The 22,749-nt window shown below is 36.1% G+C and overlaps 1 protein-coding gene across 1 annotated transcript; it reads right to left on the bottom strand.

Annotated features, from left to right (window-relative positions):
• Positions 1–3,537: 3,537 nt before the first annotated feature.
• LOC593805 (NCK-interacting protein with SH3 domain) lies at positions 3,538–15,723 on the bottom strand. Its single transcript, XM_030985439.1, has 10 exons — positions 15,650–15,723; positions 10,167–10,451; positions 9,219–9,762; positions 8,545–8,715; positions 7,868–7,954; positions 7,326–7,545; positions 6,661–6,789; positions 5,940–6,032; positions 5,246–5,418; positions 3,538–3,831 (listed from the first exon to the last, which is right to left on the bottom strand). Exons 2-10 carry the CDS (start codon positions 10,442–10,444, stop codon positions 3,634–3,636), a joined length of 1,893 nt encoding a protein of 630 aa, XP_030841299.1. The 5' UTR covers positions 10,445–10,451; positions 15,650–15,723; the 3' UTR covers positions 3,538–3,633.
• Between the last annotated feature and the right edge of the window lie 7,026 nt (positions 15,724–22,749).

The following is a 22,749-nucleotide window of genomic DNA, read 5'->3' as shown; positions in this document are numbered from 1 at the left end:
TCTTGGAGGGATGTAGAGTTGTGGAACATACTGTACAACATTTAATCTGCCAATATCGATTTTCTAATATTTTTTCCCTCTGACGATTGAAGAAAGGGGTGGAGAGGGGAAGAAAAGAAGAGAAAAAGGTAGTCAAAAGGAGACAGAGACAGACAGATTGGGGGAGGATAGGGGGAAAAAAGGGAAGGCGTTTTGGCAAAAGTGATGTCTCAACCTAACGCAAATATTGCTCCTTCATTCAGGTATCATAAATGCAAGAATACACTTTCTTTTTATAAACATTTATTTCCAAAGAGGTAATAAGATCTCATTGAATATTTCCTGTGTAACACAAATTGATACAGCTTGGGAGCATTTGTGCAAGACAAAATCCATTTCACGAAAAGCCTACATGGAAAATTGCTGTTCCTTTACTCTGGGTATTGTTATAATTGATAATTACAAAAATAATATAAAATCACACAAGTCATCACATCCATGATCCATAAGATTTAAGATTTACTGTCTAGAATGATAAAAGTGATACCTCAACCTAATGCGAATATTGCTCCTTCATTCATTTACCATAAATGCGAGAATACACTTTCTGTTAATAAACATTTATATCCAAAGAGGTAATAATATCTAAATATGAAGATTTGCTGTGTAACGCAGAATGATACAGCTTGGAAGCATTTGTGCAAGACAAAATCCACTTAATGAAAAGCCTATATGGAAAATTACTTCATTCCTTTACTTCTGGGTATTGGTATAATTGATAATTACACAAATAATATCATAAAATCGCACAAGTGATCACATTCATGATCCATAAGATTTAAGATTTGCTGTCTAAAAGGATAAAGAATGAGGATTTAAAGTTCACAGAACAAGATATTGCTATAACCAATTTATGACTACTTCTACACCTGATTGAAGACTGATTTATTTCGCTCTTGAGAACAAAATATCTTACTCGATGGGTAAAAACCGCATACCAATACCTCACACCGGTTCTCTTTCCTTCTTTGTTAAATACATGTGATGTATGTCTCTATCCTTAGCAATACAAATGATTTTATTCAAATGTCTTTTGATCAACCCGAAAAACATACATTTTATGGCACACAAAGTATCATAATGCCAAATACCATTTGATTGCTAACATTGATCTAGGAACATTTTCAACTGCTTGAAATATCCTTATTATTGCACAACACAAAGTTGACTCATTTATGACATGCAAATGATACACTTTAACCAGTGACTTGAAAATGGTTCTTCTGACTTACTAGTTATTTCAGTTTTGAAGAAGAAAAAAATGTAGATGCAGCAAAACGAGTACGTCAAACAAATATTCTTTGGATACAAACTGAAATTACTTGATCATCGTGATTTTTTTTGCAGCAGAAAATGAACAATTTTTGTATTAAAAAGCATTTATGCTAAAATTCTGTGTCATCACTTGTTAATGCATCTCAGCCTTATCTTGATTAAATGGTAAAGTCAAAGTTATGACTGTATGATGGCCAACTTTATGATTTAAATACATCAAATCTTGAGTGTGTCATTAAACATTTCTTATTCTATGGCCGCAGATAAGTGGTACATGTACATATGTTCTAATTACAAAGAAGAAAATGAATGGATACATATTGCAATCTTGACAAATAAATTAACCATCAATAAATTAACCATCGAACCATCAAACCAAATGTATCTCACTGGTTCAAAACAAAAGTGGATATAATAGTATAAATAGATATAGCTAGATTTACTTGTGTTATTTTAGTTCTGGAAGCATCATGAGGAAGAATACAACCCTTTGAAGTTTGTAATGAAATGTTTGATTTTTAGAGAAGACAAACAGGATAACTTGATATTACGGAAATCCTGATGAAACCGATCAAAAACTGACCTCACAATTGACTGGGATGTGTTCATTTGGTCGATTGATTCTCAAAGTATTATTAAATACTGATTAGGAATTTTGAAAGTGACCTTCGTATATAAATGACCAAAAAACAATGAGATTTGATCATTTGGACTGATAAATCAGACTCACTGGGGAACATTCCTACACACTGGTTGACACTTCAAAGAGGTTTGTCATGGTGGTTCAAATTAATGCACATGAATAGATGAATCATGCTACCCATAGCACTAGACATATGGCCTTGTACAGCAGCATGTTACCTTCTATGTCTCATGAAAAACATATACTTATTCTTCACCAAAACCATGATCTTGATCTACAATGAAGTAACATTTGAGAATATGATAATGCCAAGGATAATGATCAAATGATATATAATAAAGATAAACAAATACATATTCCTTTCACTTACAACACGTCTAAAATGCTGGATGGATGATTACTACTGCATACAGATGCTCATGTATCTCACTTACTTTGCCACATCTAATAGGCACTTTGACAACTTACAATAAATAGCTAGATGATACATGCCAGTTTAGTCATACATTGCAAAGTGCAAATAAATAATAATGAATATTGGCATATCCCTAACTTGAATATACATTATAAATATGGGCACCAATATAGTGTAGCTTTTTTCCTTTTCTTTTTGAGATTGCTGAACACAAATTGTTACATGTCTCATATCTCCATGTTATATTTCACATAAAAGAACTATATGTTAAAACTCAAGTTACTCAACTTAAGTATTAAATATATCTTGCTGCATCCTTCTCTTTAAATATCACATTCATAATAATAACATTAACATTCTGTTCTTGTATAGCACATTTCACATAATGATATAACATCCCTGTGCGCTTCCAAAGATATTTTGATGTTATGAAAACTACTTTTGTTCGAGAGACTGAGTACAATTCACTGAGAAAGACTTTACTTGATTTTCAATATCATGCACATAATAAATATTTGATTACATCTTATTGGTTATATGCACCATTAGTCCTATGGTAAAATTAATATTTCTGTATTATACATTGGTGGTAATATGGTAAACCATAGCACTAGACCCTAAGCTGATACATAGCACCAGTGGGATCAAGCTCACTAAATCTCAAATTGCCACATATCAAATTTGAGCACATTTTCTCCCCCAAAACACATACATAGCATATCACGGGGAAACTAGATGGAACTTCGACTGCGTGCAGTCGAAAATGATGCCTCCCTTATAGAGCAATTTTACAAACCAAAACAGAATAAATTTTTCAAATTCCAGTTCAATTGTAATCCATTAACAGGTTCTCAGAATTTTGTGATTATAAACAATTTCTCATATACATATATGACCCTTTGATCTTTGACTTCATGACCCTACAATCTACTCAGTTCATTGGCTCTGCAAGATGTCCCGAGTTAAATAGTAATCCATCTGTCAGTTCTAATGAGAATGCGTTCACAAGCTATTTTTGCATACATAATGAGCCCATGACCTTTGACCTTTGACCTTATGAACCAAGAATCTACTCAGTTCATTGGCTCTGCAAAATACATATATGACCAAAGTTTGGCAGGAATCCATCAATCGGTTCTTCAGATAACGCGATCACGAGAACGGGACGTACGTACGGACGGACAACCCGAAAACATAATGCCTCCGGCTACTTCGTAACGGAGGCATTAAAAGAAAGAAGATCTACGGTCTTTAAAGAGCTTTAAATTTGTCCTGTGAACTTTGACCCAAACTTTTGTTGGATCTCTTTGACAATGAGTTGGTCCTGTTCACTCTCTTGACCCTCTTCTATTGCTATGGCAACGAAGGCACTCTCAAGCTCTGATAACCTGTGGCAGTCCTCCCAGTATGAGGTATTGATGAAAATGCTGAAGATGAGAGACAAATATTCTGTGCGCACCTGTCATTAAAACAAAAATGAAAGGGAACAGTAAAGATTAAATCTCTTTTACCTTTACCTCGGTAACCACAATACTCTTTTAACAAACATTTGCCAGAAATCTGCTTCATTGAGTTGATGATGATAAGTTTTAGATGCTGCTTGTAAGTGTCGGCTTGCATGGTGATGTAGATATACAGTAGGCTTGCGGGTACACCATGTGAGAGAGAGAGAGAGGATTGAGGAGTCCTGAAAAAGGACTCTCGGTAATCTTTCTTGGGGGTGTGTGTAGTCCTGAAAAGGACTGTTTGTGTAGTCTTGAAAAAGACTGTTATCTTTCTTAGCTTATAGTTCTAAGGAGAACTATAGCGCTTGGAGAGGATGAGTGGCAGGAGTGGCTCGATGTTTCAAACAGGTTGACTATCATCGTCAGGAAACGAGAGTCCTTTTTCAGGACTCCTCAATTCTCTCTCTTTCTCTCTCTCTCTCAAATGGTGCAACCGCAAGCCTACTGCATGTATAGAGATAAGTTTTGTTTGATCTTAAATAACCAAATCCAAGTGGGCTTCATTGAAAGTAAAATTATGTAATACGTACAAAAGGTGTGACTATTAGTAAAACCATAATAAAGTGTAAGAACAACACTACCCAGCACCCCAACTTCTACCCCTAAGAACGATCATTCCCCCTAGAGGTAGTTATGATGGGTAATAGCTGTATTGGGAGAATGCAAAAATGAGGAATTTTTCTACAATCTTCTAAATTACTGGTATATTGAGCAGATCAACAGTTTTCTATTCCTAAAGATTTTTTAAAATAAAATCACAACCTGAATGTATTTTAACCTAAATTTTGAAAACTTGAGGTCATTTCAATTCTTCCCATTGTATAGTTTTGCAACTTTCTCATCTTCTATCTGAATCATCAGTTACACATTAATGTGGAGGAAAATCTCTTTAAATACAGAAACCCCTCTTCAAAGGTTGTTGGGACTCAGCTGTCATATTACATCCCACTCAAAATTTCACCCAGATTCTACATTGTTATCACCTCAATGATTAATTAATCTGACTGAATGCATCCCAGTCCTGGGGGGTGTTTCACAAAGATCGTAAGTTGAACTTATCTCTAAGTTGGACTTAACAATTATGGAAAGATGTTTGCATCTTTGAAAATATTTTGTAAAAGTTATTTTAAAAGGCATAAAATGTTGATTCAAATCTTCATGATTTCTATTATCAAGGATATTTCATGGTCTTGATGTGGGATTTATAGAAAGTCTAAAATATTTGAATTTTCACTATTGAATATGTTTTATTTTAAGGCTACAAATGGCTCTCCATAATATTTAAGTCCAACTTAGAGTTAAGCTCGACTTAGGATCTTTTTGAAACACATCCCAGGTAGAACAAGAAAAAACGGGAGTAAAACTAACCTGATCACCTGGATTCGAATCTTTGATCAGCCTCACAATGATATCAATCAGTACTTTCATATCATTAGAATAGAAGAGGTCAGAGGTCACAGGACTTGAAAACATGTCTGCCATGAACTTGAGAAGAGAGTCCTGTGTGTCTGAGCAATGATCAAATACCTTCACAGGATCCACTAAAGACAAAGATATAGTAGGAATATGTTACTAGAACAGCAGGGAAATATAAGTATGAAGTATTAACCATTCATAACACTGAAGTTAAATCCAAAGTGCATTCCAAGTTCCAAGTTCGAGTTCATTCACAGAATCCAATTTACAAGTAAAAAATTAAGATAATCAAAGTGAGCAGTAGTTTTCTAGTTAAACATAAAAGAAATTATAATCCTTTAATCAAAAAAAAAGAAAAGAAGAGAATAGATCTCTATTGATAAATCAATGAATGTGTACAATTGGGGAGAACTCTTCGAAAACTGATTTTCCATTTAACTGCCCCCCCCCCAAAAAAAAAAAAAAAACAAACTTATATACACACATTTCTTATCCTAGCAACATAGTAACTTAAAATTTATTTGTGAAGTTAACATGATTTTCATTACTAAAAATTAGTACCTATCAAAAAGATGACCATCATAATTAATTGATCCCCCAATCAGTTTGATGCTAACATATTTTTCATAGACTTTTATCAACTGACCTCCTCTGTTGACCAGAAGCATGATCTTTTCACTGAAAGTCTTTGCACTCCTCCTCTCTGCCAATACTTTCATCACAATACTTTCAGCAGGAACTGAAAATAAATACACAAAATCAATCATATATTACTTACAGTCCATTAAAAGAATGATTACACAGAGATTATTAACAAAGATAAGTCCCTACCCATTTTCTTGAAAAGAAATTTTTAAAAAATTAAAAATATTAAAATAAAAAATTTAAAAAAATATAGCTTTTCCTACATGCACCATGTGTCTTCATTAAAACAAAAATGAATGGCCATTATCAAAATTTTAATATGAAATTCATCAAAATTTCCAGTCTTAGAGAAAGCAGTTTACCATATTTACACTATATCCTACATAAGCTGGGTACCCACTTTATTCTTAATTATTTAAGTTATAATTATTGATTCAATTAAAACCATCAAGCATTATCATTCTTGCATATTTCATTTTTAGAAAATACATTTTTAAACTGAGAATTATCAATGATAATAGGGACTTTAAAAAAATCTTAAGATTCAATGAAACATAAAATAATAACTGCAATGGCAATAAAAACAATACTTCTTCAAGCATATAATTGCCCCCACTAATCTTATGGATAGAAGGAGATGGGAAACCCTAAAGAATCAGAAGAAAATATTATTTCAAGCAGTCTACGAATGTAAGATTCATGGAGTTGGGAAATTACTTTACCTCTGAGATGAAGATTGAAGGCCAGAATGAGGTTGACAAACAGGTCTGGTACTTGATCTAGTTCATCAGCAGGAGGGGGGTTATCCATGGAATCTAACAGGTAGTTTACAAACTCGGCATTCAGTTGGTCTGCATACAAACACACAAAAGGTATTGACAATTATTTGAAGAAAAATTAGGGGGAGAATAAAGAGCTTACTTGAAAAGACTAAAAAACAAAATAATGGATACATGTGCGGACGTGATGATAAAAAGACAACTAGAAACCCTCATTCATATGTCATCAATATGCCTGAAACATAGAAGTACAATAAAGACATCAAGAATACGGCATCTAAATCTTGAAGACTTGAAGCTGATAGTCAAGCATTTCAAACAAACTTTCTCACTGTATCATACACATTCACAACTTAGCACAGCTGCAGATCTATAAAAGATTTCATAATCAGAGATCAATGCTATAATAGAGAGACTTTTAAGAAATCTGATACCTTCTGAATATATCTGTTGCATAGACTGTATCATGCTGCCATTACATAAACATAAAATGTAAAATGTCATTACTCATTCATAAATGTTTACTTGGTGGCCAAAAGTAGTAATCAAATTAAAATAATAGTCTAATGTGAAGTATTTCTATCAAAGACAGTGTGCTGGGGACTCACCATAATGACTGAATGGAATCTGTTCTCCAGTAGAGAGCAGCATAGTACAAACGAGAGCCGAGTAGCAGAGCTTGGGAATGTTTTCTTGATCAGTCATCATATCCCTAGCAAGCTCCACAGGGAGGACAGAACATAGGAGACTGGACAGAGCATCGCGATCCAGGTTGCACAAGGCTCCAAACACCTTCAGCAGTAGCAGTCGAAGAGATGACCGGAGCTCCTACGCACACATAAACAACAATTCACTGTTAATTCTCAATTTCTTTCTGATTCATGATAGATAATCTTTTAAAATGTTTTACCTCTCTACATTTCCCCAGGTCCCCCCCCCCTTCCCTAGAGTTATATAATCATCAACTATCAGACCTATGGACAGACTTCTTCTTCAGCCCCAAAATATTTCAGGGATATTTTGTTTCTTGTTTCAGTAGATCAAAAAGCATAAGTCTCAGCATCAGAATCATATGCATTTATTTGGGTTGTAATATGATCAAGCTCATCTTTACTTGTTATCAAAATAAAAGATTCCCATGTTGACTTACCATTTGGTAGTATAACACCAGATTCTGGATGTATTCAAAGTGATCCTTCTTAACCACTGCTTTACAAACCCTTGGATCTGCATCAGACTTAGGAAGGAAAAAAATAACAAAATGATGCTTTTAGAAGAAGAAAAAAAGAGGTGTTAATTTTTTTATTATATGAAGTGATATATTCAAGATAAGACTGTTAGTCACTCAAAAGGTGATGCATACAGTCATGTAATTGTATTGTTGTTTCATCGAAGTGTAAACTTAGAAAACATTAAATCTAATGGCAACATATTATCACTGTTATGTAATCATTATTAGTTTTTCATAATCTTCAAACTCATATATTCACAGTGTCATGAATTTCAGACTACTACTACTCATAATGATATGTCTTCTTAATTAACCCAGGAAAGCCACATTAGTATTAATACTGTTCATGCTGAGGGCCCTGCAATCATATCATTAAACCCTGCTTTCTCCTAGCTGACTTGAAAGGTACTCAAGCATTCAAGAAATTCCTTCCTACCAGGTACCCATTTACCTCACCTGGGTGGAGTGTGGCAAATGTAGATACCATCATATCTTGCCAAAAGACATTAGTGCAGCGGCACTCGAACTGCAAACCATGCAATCCACAGTACAGTGACCTATCCACTAGACCATGACACCTCTACAAGATAACTAACTAGTATTGTGATGAGTTCCTCTAGGTGTCCACTGATGATAGCTTCATCTTCATGTAATGCCCAACTCCTCTGCTGTGCATCATCTTTACAAGCTGTCAATTCTTTAAAGATGACCTCTAACCTCTCATGATCTCTGCTTCCTTCAATGATGATATTTGAGCTCGTCATATTCTGTATCAAACAATGATGATGCGTTCAACAAAGTGTATTTTCTTTTAGATTAGTAAATATTTCTGTGATTAAATTATCAATAAATAGTTTAAAGTTATGGGATGAGAGAAAAACTAGATAATATCACAGAAAAAACTCAGTTCTGAACATTTCAAAATTGTACAGTACATACAAATGCAATGGACACATCTTTCACAATAAAAATATGTATGATAATTAGATTTCATTTATGATCACCGATTGTAAAAAATATTCATTCTATTGGGAATTTGGAGCTTGGGAGAGACATTTTAAAATTATTTTGTATGGAATAGGTCATCAGGCTAGCAAATATATTGTATATCAAAAAGTTGATGAGGGCCATTTACCAACTTATATCTGTATCCATTCAATACACAAGCTGGCATTTCAAAACTATGGAAAAGAAATGAGAAAATACTAGAGTGCTGCATTTACATGTATACTGCACAAAAACAAGTATGTGATATGCTGATTCTACTCACCAGATCATTTGTTAAACTTGACAGAATTGCAGCCATGACATTTGCAACCTCTGGAACTGCAGATCCTACCCTCTCTAGGACAGTCCCTACTGCTTGCTTTGACATGTCGTAGCTCAAATCCGTTTCTATTCTAACCTGCTCCACCAGTTCACCAAGTAGTCCCTTGGGTATGACAGGTTCTGATGGCATTTGACTATGGTTTGGTGTTTCCCTATCGGCTTTACTCGTTGATTTGGGTGTAGAGGTGGCTAATGCTTGGCTAGAACTTCCGGAGTCAGCTTGATCTTGAGGGCTCTGCTTCACACTCTCGTTTCTCTGGGGTGGCTTTGGGGCAGCTCTAATCTTCGTTGAGGTCCTTGTGGAACGTGATAATCCTGCTGCTTGTTCTCGTTGGGGAGATGAGTTCCGTTGTGTAGGAGGTAGCGGCGCTTTTCGATGCTCAGTAGAAGTCTGTCTTGGGAGATCTGGGGCCTTTCTTTTGGGTTGTCCATCAGAGGACGCAGTGTTGCCAGACAGAATGGACTGTCTATGTTGTACAAGCTTCCTGTTTGATATGTAAAAAATCTTATGAAAATCACAATTCAACCAATAATTTTTTTCGTCTTTTTTAAAAATTGTATCCTTAATGAAACAAGTAGGCTACATATATAATAGTTTGTAATTGGTGGAAAAGAAATTAAAATTTAAAGCACATATGTACTAGTTTACATGGGGGATTAGACCACCCTGCAAGGTCACTGGACAGGTGGTTATCTCATCAACTCAGCTCTCAAATAACATAAGAAGATCATGGGGAATCAATAGTCACCGATTATGCATTGTTTGTTATATATATATATATATATAGAGGGCGCAAGTAGCTACAAGTAGTACAGTGGGGATTTAAAGGAATAAGGATTAACACTAATCCATACCTCATTAGATTTGATTCAATGATTGTATACGTACTGTAGGTTATCTCTCTGTTGCTGTGAAAGTGACCCTCCCTTCTCAGTAGAAGCCAGATGGATGAATTCAATCGCCCTGTCAATGGATCTGAGAACCTCATCATTAGATGATTGGTCTTTCTCAATGTATTTGGCTGGAACATACCCAGTCTGGCCTAAGTGGTTCATGACATGCCACCAGTGTTGGTCTGTTTTCTCCAGAAGAGTGAACTGGTCACCTTCTTGGAAGCTCAATGATGTTGGAGCTTCGGAGCTGTAGGGGTATGCTGCACGTAACATGGTCAGGCTGAAAGAAATTGTTTCATTGATATACTTTCAAGGAAGGTCAAATAATTGCAGAATGAAACCCTGGCTGATAAGATTAGAAATAGCTCAAATCTGCAAAACTTACATTGTAAAAACAGAAGCTTTAGCAACTTTTGCAGGTCACCTCCTTTAGGGAGTCATCCTAGAGACACTCACAAATTTACAATATTATATATACTATAGCATAACTCATACATCAGCTAGCTATATAAATATACACATGTTTGAAGTCTGGCCAGCTTATATGGCTAAAATGAGTTGACTTCGTATAAAAGGCAAACATACATTCATATCTCATGTTTTAAAAGGCACAATCATCAGCTCCCCGTTATGACAAAATCAAGGTGATAGAGATGATGATCCAATCAAAGGAATTATATTGAATTAAGATATACAGAGCTGCCAACCTTGTGCGACCCAAAAAAAAGGAATTTCAAGCAACAAAAAGTAATTCATTAAAACGAAACAACGAAACTTACAACCACGCACGATACACTTCCAATGCAGAAATGTTCATTCCTCATGCTGTTTTTTCCATACAAGCAGGTATTTTTGTGTGGCTATTTTGGTATTATCGGCATTTCATTCTTTTAGAGAATATTTTCTCTGTAAGTATGTTTTAAACTTAGTTTTCTATTGAATTTGTGATCAAATCAATATTTTAGGGCAGTTGTTTGACGTGCGGTAGATGTTAACAAAATATTTTTAAAAAACTATATTTTATGAAGAAAAACATACTACTGTAATTTGGAGGAAAAACCGGAGTAATTCCGGCAAAACCGGAGTAATTCCGGTAAAAACTGAGTAATTCAGGCAAAAACGGAATGGTTGGTAGCTCTGACCTCTGTAAATAGATAATTATTCTCCCTTGTAAAATGTAGTATGTCAGAACTTACAGAAGATACAGACAATCAAAGTATAACTCTCTTGTCATCCTTCCAGTTTAATTGAGGGAGGGAGGGAGGGAGGGAGGGAGGGAGGGAGGGAGGGGGGGGTACCCGAAATGACAAGGAATTGTAGAGGAAGTTGTTGCTCATCTTGGCAAAGACGGTTTTGTGAAGCAGACAAGTTGAGCGACAGTCAGTGTCGAGATGTCGTCGATCTTGTAGTTACAACGGTTTTGTGCAAAACGACCCCCTGGATTCAACCTCTGCTGTATACCAATATGTCATGTGTCTAGATGTGTCATGTGCCATGATAGTTGATTTAAATTAGTGATTTGAAGAAGTTTATGTGCAACATTTTAAAAACAAAGTTTTATTAACATAGGGTCTATCGATAATTAAGAGTACCAAGACAATTATTAGAATCTATAAAAGACAAATATGGATGATGGCTAAAGGGCATTCTCGTGATATAAGCCACCGGTGGACTATTTCCCCAGGACACTATTTTCGCTGAAAATGTGTCCTACTACGGAGAGTAAACGAATGAGTAACCGACTTACACTCTCGAAAGCCTATTGGCGGAAAGTTGAGACATGAGCGAAACTTTCTCATATTCCGCGTGTCAGTCGCGCATCTCTAGCTCTGAAAACGTGCACGCGTGCACCATGACCTGTTAACTGTCTTATATTGATCGTGAAATAAGCCACCCCTGTGTACAAGTCTATGGAGCGATCTCCATAGACTTCTACACAGAGGTGGCTTATTTCACGATCAATATAAGGGATGACCGGATATGAAACTGTCTTATATTGGTCGTGAAATAAGCCACCCCTGTGTACAAGTCTATGGAGCGATCTCCATAGACTTCTACACAGAGGTGGCTTAATTCACGACCAATATAAGACAGTTTTAATAAGATTCATGATATCTATAAGCTACTTCAACAATAGGTAACTGTCTGAAAGTGGCAGTGTGGTCTTGAAGAGGAGGGAAATGAGGGGTAGATAATATCAACGGGTTAATTGCCTAATTCAGTTTATGAAAACTAAGGGGTGGCTTATTTCACGATTAGGGCGTTATCACTCGATTCGGTCGTGGTGCATGACGGAATAAAATGCTTTGATGATACATAATATGGGATTAAAACATGGTGATTTAGAGTTTATTTCGTCATGCATGCATACGTTGGTGACTTGCACATTAACGAAATAAAGTTGAGCTAATAATATGGGATTAAAACATGGTGATTTAGAGCCCAGGTCAGCAGGACGGAATAAATAAAGTGATTCACATTATTGTTTACAAACACTGGCGAATTGACTCATTTGGCGACAGATACCCCTTTATTCCGTCATTGTGTTGTAGTTGCAGCGCGGAATAACTAAATCAGTGCAGTGTAAAATGATAGTTTCCTTAGAACGGAATAAATTGATTATACAGAGTATATTTAATATTGAAGTACTCAACTTTATTTCGTTAATGTGCAAGTCACCAACGCATGCATGACGAAATAAAGCTCTAAATCACCATGTTTTAATCCCATATTATTAGCTCAACTTTATTTCGTTAATGTGCAAGTTACCAACGCATGCATGACGAAATAAAGCTCTAAATCACCATGTTTTAATCCCATATTATTAGCTCAACTTTATTTCGTTAATGTGCAAGTCACCAAAGCATGCATGACGAAATAAAGCTCTAAATCACCATGTTTAATCCCATATTATTAGCTCAACTTTATTTCGTTAATGTGCAAGTTACCAACGCATGCATGACGAAATAAAGCTCTAAATCACCATGTTTTAATCCCATATTATTAGCTCAACTTTATTTCGTTAATGTGCAAGTCACCAACGCATGCATGACGAAATAAAACTCTAAATCACCATGTTTTAATCCCATACTAGTAGCTCAACTTTATTTCGTTCATGTGCAAGTCACTAACGTATGCATGACGAAATAAAACTCTAAATCACCATGTTTTAATCCCATATTATTAGCTCAACTTTATTTCGTTAATGTGCAAGTCACCAACGTATGCATGACGAAATAAAACTCTAAATCACCATGTTTTAATCCCATATTATTAGCTCAACTTTATGTGCAAGTCACCAAAGCATGCATGACGAAATAAAGCTCTAAATCACCATGTTTTAATCCCATATTATTAGCTCAACTTTATTTCGTTAATGTGCAAGTTACCAACGCATGCATGACGAAATAAAGCTCTAAATCACCATGTTTTAATCCCATATTATTAGCTCAACTTTATTTCGTTAATGTGCAAGTCACCAACGCATGCATGACGAAATAAAACTCTAAATCACCATGTTTTAATCCCATACTAGTAGCTCAACTTTATTTCGTTCATGTGCAAGTCACTAACGTATGCATGACGAAATAAAACTCAAAATCACCATGTTTTAATCCCATATTATTAGCTCAACTTTATTTCGTTAATGTGCAAGTCACCAACGTATGCATGACGAAATAAAACTCTAAATCACCATGTTTTAATCCCATATTATGTATCATCAAAGCATTTTATTCCGTCATGCACCACGACCGAATCGAGTGATAACGCCCTAATCGTGAAATAAGCCACCCCTTAGTTTGATAAACTGAAGGTAATTAACCTGTTTATTCCATCTACCCCTCATTTCCCTCCTCTTCAAGACCACACTGCCACTTTCAGACAGTTAGCTATTGTTGAAGTAGCTTATAAATATCATATGAATCTTATTAAAACTCTCTATATTTGGTCGTGAATTAAGCCACCTCTATGTACAAGTCTATGGAGATCGCTCCATAGACATGTACATGGAGGTGGATTATTTGATGATCATAATATTGGTCGTTAAATAAGCCAGACTTAGTTTGAAAAACTGCAGGTAATTAACCTGTTTAAATCACTTTATTCCGTCGTCACCGCAGACTATTCTAAAGAAGCAACACGCCCAAATCGAGTGATATAACGCCCTAGTCGTGAAATAAGCCACCCCTTAGTTTTCATAAACTGAATTAGGCAATTAACCCGTTGATATTATCTACCCCTCATTTCCCTCCTCTTCAAGACCACACTGCCACTTTCAGACAGTTACCTATTGTTGAAGTAGCTTATAGATATCATGAATCTTATTAAAACTGTCTTATATTGGTCGTGAATTAAGCCACCTCTGTGTAGAAGTCTATGGAGATCGCTCCATAGACTTGTACACAGGGGTGGCTTATTTCACGACCAATATAAGACAGTTTCATATCCGGTCATCCCTTATATTGATCGTGAAATAAGCCACCTCTGTGTAGAAGTCTATGGAGATCGCTCCATAGACTTGTACACAGGGGTGGCTTATTTCACGACCAATCATAGAGAGTTTTGAATGAGATCTATGATATTTATTAGCTATTTTAAGAATAGGGAACTGTCTTATATTGTTTGGTAAATAATATTAATAATATTTTATGATCAATTATACTTTATAGAGAGTTTTTAATGAGATCTACGTGTATGAAATTCATTAACTACTTCAAGAATAGGTAACTGTCTTATATTGGTCGTGAATTAAGCCACCTCTGTGTATAAGTCTATAGAGCGATCTTCATAGACTTCTACACAGAGGTGGCTTATTTCACGACCAATAATAGAGAGTTTTCCATGGATACATATCTAACAGTAATATGAGATTGAGATATGTATTGGTCTCCAGCGAATGGTGTGTAGGTCTATATGTCGTGTGAAATTGTGTCCTGCCCAGTACTTATTTGTATCAATGCGAAATCGTGTGGTGGAAAGAAGTCCCCGCGTGCGAATGTCTGTTTGAGAAGTTTCGCATCGATAACAAAAGATTTTGCACCATATCCTTTGAAAATCACTGAAGCCGTCATTTCTTTGGATTGTGTCCGTGAATTTAGGTAGGAGTTCGATTAGGTCCCCAGTGGCTTATATCACGAGATGGCCGGCTAAAGTAATGCTGTTTGATGCATACTTTCGTTCTATAGCGAGGCAAAAGTGATGTCTTTATTTGTGATATGCGTCTAAACACATAACACCATTACGAGATTATTCAAAGTAGCCTCGCCGGATGAGTGATTGGGCGTGGCTTGTTTTACATAATTTCACTCACAGCACAAAATGGCATTAACGGGACTGAACGTAATAAATACTAGAATTTTAGGATCCCACTGTTATACGTTTAATAGGATTTACTGGTTACATACAATATCAGTATATAATACATGCAATATCACAACATATTAGAGAAAAAGAAGTGAGAAAAGGTGTATATCTTACAATATTACTGGACTGTCAAACTTCGGTAAATTTTCGGGAACTTCCTTCCCGATGTGTATGACAAGCTGTGTACGTATTCCATACATTCTGTTTGATTACTCATTAATCAAATAAAATAGCAGCTGGGGGAGAAAGTCAACCGTATTTCGAAAGAAGATATTGATCATACAATTGTTGAAATATAAAATCCAAGTCTTGAATATCTCTTTTCAAACATCTTCACGTAAAACTAGCAAGGAAAAAAAAAAGGATACACAATAATAATAATTTGTTGATTACAAGGGTGGCTTATCATAGCACTGGTCATATCGATCTTGGTGTCACAACAGATTTTGTCCCCCCGCCGGATTGGGAACCGTACCCAAATTATTTTCAGTTTAGTTTCCAGTCAGTTCAGTTTATTAATAAACACATGGCATAGTAATCGTGACGAACAATAGGATCCAAATTCATTGAGACCCCAAAAAGCAATGCTTCCCAGGACCAAAATCCAATTGAAACCAGTTGAAATCTCCAACTGGTTTCAATTGGTTTTAACTGGTTTCAATTGGTTTCAATTGGTTTCAATTGGAATAGAACATTTCCAGTTGAAACCAATTGCCGAACTGGAAAATATTGTTATAGGTACTCATTTCCAGTTCAAACCAATAAGAAGTGCAACTGGAACCAGTAAGATAATTTTTCCAGTTACTCAATTGGTTCCAGTTAGAAGTCATTTCCAGTTACCCAACTGTTTCCAGTTAGAAGTTCAACTGGAAACAGTAAGATATGATTTTCCTGTTACTCAATTGGTTCCAGTTAGAATTCATTTCCAGTTACCCAACTGGTTCCAGTTAGCATTCATTTCCAGTTAGAAGTCATTTCCAGTTACCCAACTGGTTCCAGTTAGAATTCATTTCCAGTTACCCAATTGGTTTCAGTTAGAAGTCATTTCCAGTTACCCAACTGGTTCCAGTTAGCATTCATTTCCAGTTAGAAGTCATTTCCAGTTACCCAACTGGTTCCAGTTAGAATTCATTTCCAGTTACCCAACTGGTTCCAGTTAGAATTCATTTCCAGTTACCCAACTGGTTCCAGTTAGCATTCATTTCCAGTTAGAAGTCATTTCCAGTTACCCAACTGGTTCCAGTTAGAATTCATTTCCAGTTACCCAACTGGTTCCAGTTAGCATTCATTTCCAGTTAGAAGTAATTTCCAGTTACCCAACTGGTTCCAGTTAGAATTCATTTCCAGTTACCCAATCGGTTCCAATTGGAAATATTTCCAGTTACCCAACTGGATCCAATTGAAACCAGTTAATTTGCATATTATCTGCTTGTGTGCAGATCAATGTTTTATGTAATTTATTTTGATTTACAATGTATTTATTAATTAATTTTCATTTGCAAGTAATGCATTTGTTTTAGATAAATATAAAGATTAATTAGCAATGATAAGCATGTTCATTAGTAACATATTTTTGTAATTACACAGATTAAAAGTTGATTGGTAAAACACTAACCATGTACAAAATACATCAAATACAAACATATATAATGGCAATGCCTTACTTGGCATTGTGGCGTGCGCCTGTAATCCAGCTAAAAAGTGGAAGTTACAAACTGATTCAGCCGAGGACGCAGGTTCGAAACTGAGTCACGTCTTTCGGATGGTGACGTTTAAAGGTCGGTCCCAGACGTAAATAATCATATCTGATTGATACACGTCTGTAAAAACCCAATACACACACACTTGTTAAGTATATTATATGGTCTGCATATTATAATGCCCTTTACATTGTAGTTAATGTAGACACATATAGCAATGCTTCTGTGTTGACATGAGCGATAATTAGTGCAAGAGCTAATTAACTTATAACTAATTAAGTTTATGCCAACTGTAAGTTTCAATTGGATCCAATTGAAACCAATTGAAACCAGTTGAAACCCATTGAAACCAGTTGAAGCCAACTGGTTTCAATAGGGAAATTGGAACAACTGGTTCCAGTTGAAACCAATTAGGCAACTGGAACCAGTTGGCAATTGGTTTCAACTGGTTTCAATTGGAACCAGTTGGCAATTGGTTTCAACTGGTTTCAATTGGATCCAGTTGGCAACTGGTTTCAATTGGAACCAATTGTTCCAATTTCCCTATTGAAACCAGTTGGCAACTGGTTTCAATTCAATTAGTTCAATTAGTTGGCAACTGGTTTCAATTGGTTTTGCTCCAATTGGTTTCAACTGGATTTTGGGCCTGGGTTGTGAGTGGGGCCCCTGTGGAGGATGTAATGGACCTCTCAATCCCAGCGGATTGGCAAAGAGACCAAGGTGTTTCAAGGATCTGCGAAATCCAAAACATGAAAGATGGTAGGATACGATCATGGATTGCGATGCCTGCTCTTGATCAATGACGAAATAAACCTGTATTACTAAAATTGGCCAGACTCGACTTGAATAGATTCTGTTTCAATAGCCTTTATTTCTGTGATAAATACAAATATTCTTGTAAGTAATTGACCTACCGTTGACCTATTGCTCTGTACATAGGCCTCTTTAGCTAGCCTATATGCTAATTAATCATAAACAACAATGGAAAGATAGAATTATCTGGCGGCCGCCAACTAATCTAGCTATTTCCCTCTATGTTATGATGTAGATAGATAGAGGAAAATGATGAAAATTAAAACAAAGAATAACATAATGAGAGATAGAAAGAAAATATAGAAGGATATAAAAGCAACGAATAATGAAAGGAAAGATAGAAAGAACATAAGATGGAAGAAAAAGGAAGATAGAAAGATGAAATGATAGAAGGATGAAGGCAAAGAGTAACAACCGCAATAGTAGAAAGTGAAGAAGATGAAAGGATAAAAACAAAGAAAAACATAAGGAAAGGTAGAAAGTGAAGAATATAGAATGAAAATAACATCATCAATTAAGGACAGATGCGGCTGCCAGATGATTCTTTTATTCCTAATTTTATGTTGTAGATAGAAAGATAAATAAAAGAAGAATAATAACAAAAAATAGCCTAACATAAGGAAAGATAGAAGGAGAAGAAGATAGAAGGAAAAGAAGATAGAAGGAAAAACTAGGAACAAGGAAATGATAGAATAATAAAAACAATGAATACCATAATGAAAGATCGACTTATTCCCTTTTATCTCCCTCCCTTTTTTGAACCCTTGATATGGAGAGGGGGGGGGGGGGTTGCTCAGTCGTTTTGGTCCTCCCTTTCCTCATTTTTAGGTACCTTATTTCATTTTCGGAATTATGAGCCCGATTTCATTTTCGGAATTACTTTGAACATTTTTTCCTTTTCGGACTTACGAACCTTCGGATTTATTAACCCTTTTTCATTCTCGAAATTATGAACCCCTTTCCATTTTCGGAATTATGAACCCTTTTCATTTTCGGAATTATGAACCCTTTTTCATTTTTGGAAATACGAACCTTCGGAGTTTCATTTTCGGAATTATGAACCCCTTTTCATATTCGGAGTTATGAACCCCTTTTCATTTTTGGAATTACGAACCCTACTTCATTTTCAAAATTACAAACCCTATTTCATTTTCGGAATCACGAACCTTCGGAAATACGAACCTTCGGAAAAACGACATGTAACCGAATAATCGTACATGTTTTTTGATCAGACACCTACTACATGTAGTATATAACCCTACTCAGGCGCGTACGCAGGATTTTTTCAAGGGGTGGGGGGGGGGGGCGTTAACATTTTTAAGTCGGGCCGAAAATTCCGCATCGACTCAGCCAGCTGCTGATTAAGCGGGGGGGGGGGGGGGGGGGGGGTAAGAGGACACTTTTTTTTTTTGTCCCCCAAAAATCGCAACGACTCAGCCGGCCGCTGAATAAGGGGGGGGGGGGGGGGGGGGGGGGGGGGGGGGGGGGGGGGGTAAGAGGACACTTTTTTTTTTGGGGGGGGGGGTCTCGAAATTTGAAAATTTGACATTTTGCTCCGTTGGGGGGGGGGGGGTAAGGTCATCTTTTTTAGGTCAGCCATGGGAATAAAGAAAAAAGAAAAAAAAAAGAGAAAAAAACAAACCCAAAGGGGGGGGGGGTTTAGGGGGGTTTATACACATAAAAATACCAAAGGGGGTGTTTAACCCCCAAACACCCCCCCCCCCCAGGGGCGGATCTAGCTTTTTGCTAAGGGGGGGGGGTTTGACCAAAATAATGACGACGCGGAGCATCGTCCATGAGCCGCGAAGCGGCGAGCCGATTTTTTTGTGGGTGTTTATTTGAACCCCGTAAGTGATGTTTCCCTGGCATCTATTAACACAATGGAGACCATAAAAAGCAGTGCATGATAACGTCTTTTTAAATCAAGTAACAGTTAAATAAAATAATGACGATGCGGAGCATCGTCCACGAGCCGCGAAGCGGCGAGCCGATTTTTTGGGGGGTGTTTATTTGAACCCCGTAAGTGATGTTTTCCTGGCATCTATTAACACAATGGAGACCATAAAAAGCAGTGCAGGATAACGTCTTTTTAAATCAAGTAACAGTTAAATACACAGTTATATCCAGAGTTATCATGTGTTTGGTTAAGTTACCAGATGAGTTGAATATCTTCTCACAATATTTGCACTTGAAAGGGTTTCTCTCCAGCGTGCGTTCTTTTTTCTTTCTTTTTTTCTTTTTTTTCTCTTTTTTTTCCTTTTTTTTTTTTTTTTTTTTTTTTTTGGGCCGCCCAAGGGGGGGGTTTAAACCCCCTAAACCCCCCCCGTAGATCCGCGCCTGCCCCCCCCCCCCCTGCGTACGCGCCTGACCCTACTAGTAGGCGTATTCCTAGATTTTCAGAAAGCTTGTGATACGATAGACCACACAATACCGGTGTTTTTAATAGATTAAGACAATTTGTACCCAGAAATATTTAATTGTTATCGTATAAAACATTAATATATAATATATTATATTTTTATTTTTATGGATAATGCGTTATACCACCATTCAATTTTGGTTTGCTCTCTTTTAAAATCTACTTTCAAAATCATTCTTTACATGATTTCAAGCTAACTTCTTAATTGTTCTGAACAATACGTTCATGTCAGTTGATGTGGGATTATTGGTCCTGTGAAGTCCATGTACCTTATAATTATATTTAAATGCAGATGTTCTTGAATGTTATTTTCTTGTATTTATGTATTTAAAGTGCCAATTTTTACAGTTTTATTGTAAAAGGTATATATTATACTGTGAACCATTTTTATGCCTGTCTTTTTATTGTGTGAAATCCACATCACGGTTGCAATAAATAGATAAATGAATTAAATTAGATTATATATATATATATATATAACATATTTTTAGACATTGTATGATACATTATTGTAGTATTTTATCAGGAATGCCTATTTATACAAGTTTAGGCTTTGTATTCAAACACACAAACATGTATTAACTTAGATAGTTAGGTAGTATACCTGTATTCAATAATTATTCATATATATTTTTATTTGTTAAGGTACCAGACATGATTAGCATTTTATGCTGTTTACTGGTCAAGTTTATCCATTCAATATATTTGTTAAGGGTCTCGGACAATTACCCCGTGGACAATTACTCCCCCCCCCCGCAAGATTACCCGAGGAGCGTACCACCTCTGCCAAAATAATTCCTTTTATTAAAACTAACTTAATATCAGAGTAGACTTCCCTTTAATGAACAGAGGAGAGGGGGCATAATTGTCCTAGGGGGCAATTTACCTCGTGTGGTAATTGTCCACAGGTGGTGGGGGGGTAATTGTCCTTGGGGGAAATTTTCCGGGGTGTAATTGTCCTCGAGGGGTAGCAGTCCTTGGAGGTAAATTTTCCGGGGGATTGTTGTCCTGGGGGTAGTTTTCTGGGAATAATTTTCCGGGGGTGATTGTCCAGGGGGTTATTGTCCCGATCAGGCCCGGTTATATGAATTGTACGTTTGTACGGGTGTGATTTAAAGTACGCCATCTAGGTGTCGTGGGTTATAGTGGTTCATTCCCTTGATTCTCAATCCAAGGGAAGATGCTATCAAATGCCTTGTAGCAATACATTAATACACATTTGCCACTCTCTAGCCGGGTGTATATAGTGGGTATCTGGCTAGTGCTGGGGTATTAATTATTTGAGGGTCTGCAGGACGAGCAATATCAATACCGATGTGGCTATCCTAGGTTAATAAGATCCAATTATTATTATTTCTTTCGTACATAATTAGTGACTTGGTACAGTTTTAACATGCATATAGGCCCTATCATGTAGAATTTAATATATGTATATATATTGTTTAATTTGTTTGTTTTTGTTGGGTTTTTTTTAAATTTGTTTTTTTTAATAATTTTTTTCTTCTTCAATGAATAAAAAAATAAAAAAACATACTGCTAAAAATGATCTATTTCTTATTTTTTATTTTTTAAATAAAAATACACCGGCGGGCATTTGAAAAATAGCCCGACTGTCAGGAAAAATGTACCGAGAGGCCATTTTGAGAGGCCATTTTGAAGAAGAAAAAAAGGGCCTCCTCCTTCCTATTTTTCAAAAAGGCAGGACGCTAAACATGTTTTTTGTTTTTATTTGGCCTTATGTCGAAGTCCATTTGAGTTTTTTAAAAGGGTAAATATCCATTTCAGTGCTCGCATAAGAACTTTTTTTTTGTCAAGGCTCTCCCCCCGGGCCCCCCCCCCAACAAATGAAATGAAATAAACATGACGAATTCATGGCGATTGTGTAATGCAGGATCTGAATCGTTATTGTCTAAGAAATGCTTTTCGTTAGGTAACGAAAAAATAAATAAAAATCTATCGACGCTTGAATGTCCTAAGCCGACATTTCCTTGATATCGCAAAAACGCGTAGTAAAGGATTTAATTTATCCAAGAAAGACATCTAAAATGAAAAACCAAGCGGATGTAGATCTCAGATCCTTGATGAAGATAATCGTAAATACAATCTCTCCCCCGACCTCCGATGGAACAAGAAACCAATTTTTGATTCTGCGTTGCCTTGAGACAAGACAGCTAGAGATGCATGGGACGCATAAAATGAAGTGCAGTGTGAGTAATGTGAAAACTCAACTGACAAATCAAATGAAACAATCCATCACAATGAAACACAGTTCACTCGATGTA

Source organism: Strongylocentrotus purpuratus, unplaced genomic scaffold, assembly GCF_000002235.5.
Source record: "Strongylocentrotus purpuratus isolate Spur 01 unplaced genomic scaffold, Spur_5.0 spur5_contig_836, whole genome shotgun sequence".
Taxonomy (NCBI): domain Eukaryota; kingdom Metazoa; phylum Echinodermata; class Echinoidea; order Camarodonta; family Strongylocentrotidae; genus Strongylocentrotus; species Strongylocentrotus purpuratus.
This window is presented reverse-complemented; position numbering and strand designations above follow the sequence as displayed.